General features: G+C 31.5%; 1 protein-coding gene across 1 annotated transcript; it reads left to right on the plus strand.

Annotated features, from left to right (window-relative positions):
- The first annotated feature begins 6 nt into the window (after window positions 1-6).
- Window positions 7-1,412, plus strand: LOC109592911 (uncharacterized). The gene is made up of 3 exons (XM_020008220.1): window positions 7-234; window positions 1,169-1,269; window positions 1,320-1,412. Exons 1-3 carry the CDS (start codon window positions 91-93, stop codon window positions 1,375-1,377), a joined length of 303 nt encoding a protein of 100 aa, XP_019863779.1. The 5' UTR covers window positions 7-90; the 3' UTR covers window positions 1,378-1,412.
- The last annotated feature ends 6 nt before the right edge of the window (window positions 1,413-1,418 follow it).

The raw sequence follows: 1,418 nt of genomic DNA on the forward strand, positions 1-1,418 counted from the left end.
TTTTGATGATTGATTTGTTTTTAGTTCAGTGATATATTCCAGACATTTCAAACTCTGTTTGTCCTTACACATGGCGATGATATTTATCCAATGTTTCGCTCGTTTGATGACTCTGATAACAGGGCTGTTATAGCTTATGGCCAAATCTTCATCTATGTGTTCACAGCTTTGTTTGTTTATGCTGTTCTTAATCTGTTTACATCACTCATTATTCGGGCACACGATGAATCAAAGGTGAAGAAAAGAATAATATATTGTTATCGTTATAGTAGTCTCACCCCTCCCCTTTGCTACACCTGCAGGGTGAGACTATTATTATAGCTATAGTCTCTTAAAATGTCATAACTTAAAAAATTGATCCCAAAGTCACCTCAAACTTGCTACACAGCATAAGGACATCAATATGTATCAAAAAATGTAATAAAAATTGAGGGTGATATCAGAGCTATTTTTTGGAAAAAATCATGGGCTATAGCCTTGGGTATTTTTCAGAATTTTGCCATTTTCTTAAAATGGCCGTAACTTGAAAATTTGATCTCGAAATCAGCTCAAACTTGCTACACAGCATAAGAACATCAATATGTATCAGAAAATGTAATAAAAATTGAGGGTGATATTGGAGCCATTTTTGGAAAAAACCATGGGCTATATAGCCTTGGGTATTTTTCAGAATTTTGCCATTTTCTTAAAATGGCCGTAACTTGAAAATTTGATCTCAAAATCAGCTCAACAGCATAAGGACATCAATATGTATCAGAAAATGTAATAAAAATTGGGGGTAATTTCGGAGCCATTTTTTGGAAAAAACCATGGCTATGTACAGGGTATTTTTCAGAAATTGGCCCGTTTTTAAAAATATCTGTAACTTGAAAAATTGAAATCGGAATCAGCTCAAACTTTCTACACAGCATAAGTACATCAATATGTATCAGAAAATGTAGTAAAAATTCGGCATGATTTCAGAGCCATTTTTTAGAAAAAACCATGGGCATTTAAAAAAATTGGCATCAGCACTTCACTTCCTGTTTCGTAATTCATTTTAAATAATTTTTAATTATCAATACTTCACTTCAGCATCTCGTACAGGGAAAATTTTGAAAATTGGCCCATTATTCTTGTTATCATAATAATAATAATAATAATAATTATTATTATTATTATTATTTAGACCATAAATCGAGCTACTGTTGATAAAGTAAGACAATTTATATATTCTGATAAGCTCACAAAAGGGGGCGGGGCTCTGAAGGAAATAATGAATGTCAACAAGTAAGTGATGCATTAATAAAAATTATAATAATTATATTCATTTTTCTCAGAATTGTTGATCCAGAAGTTGTTAAAGGAAACAGTTCAACTCCAACTAATGTTGATTAGTTTTTATTATTAGTCTTACAGTAGAAGCAGCTGTATAATAT

The sequence above is a fragment of the Amphimedon queenslandica genome, unplaced genomic scaffold (assembly GCF_000090795.2).
Source record: "Amphimedon queenslandica unplaced genomic scaffold, v1.1 AMPQUscaffold_3539_Cont24468, whole genome shotgun sequence".
NCBI classification, from domain to species: Eukaryota; Metazoa; Porifera; class Demospongiae; order Haplosclerida; family Niphatidae; genus Amphimedon; species Amphimedon queenslandica.

Bases quoted from the DNA above. Each gene is read 5' to 3' on its own strand.
- LOC109592911 (XM_020008220.1), top strand. From the start codon at position 91: ATGTTTCGCTCGTTTGATGACTCTGATAACAGGGCTGTTATAGCTTAT. The intron at 235-1,168 runs GTGAAGAAAAGA...ATTATTATTTAG, and splicing joins GGGCACACGATGAATCAAAG to ACCATAAATCGAGCTACTGT. The intron at 1,270-1,319 runs GTAAGTGATGCA...CATTTTTCTCAG, and splicing joins GAAATAATGAATGTCAACAA to AATTGTTGATCCAGAAGTTG.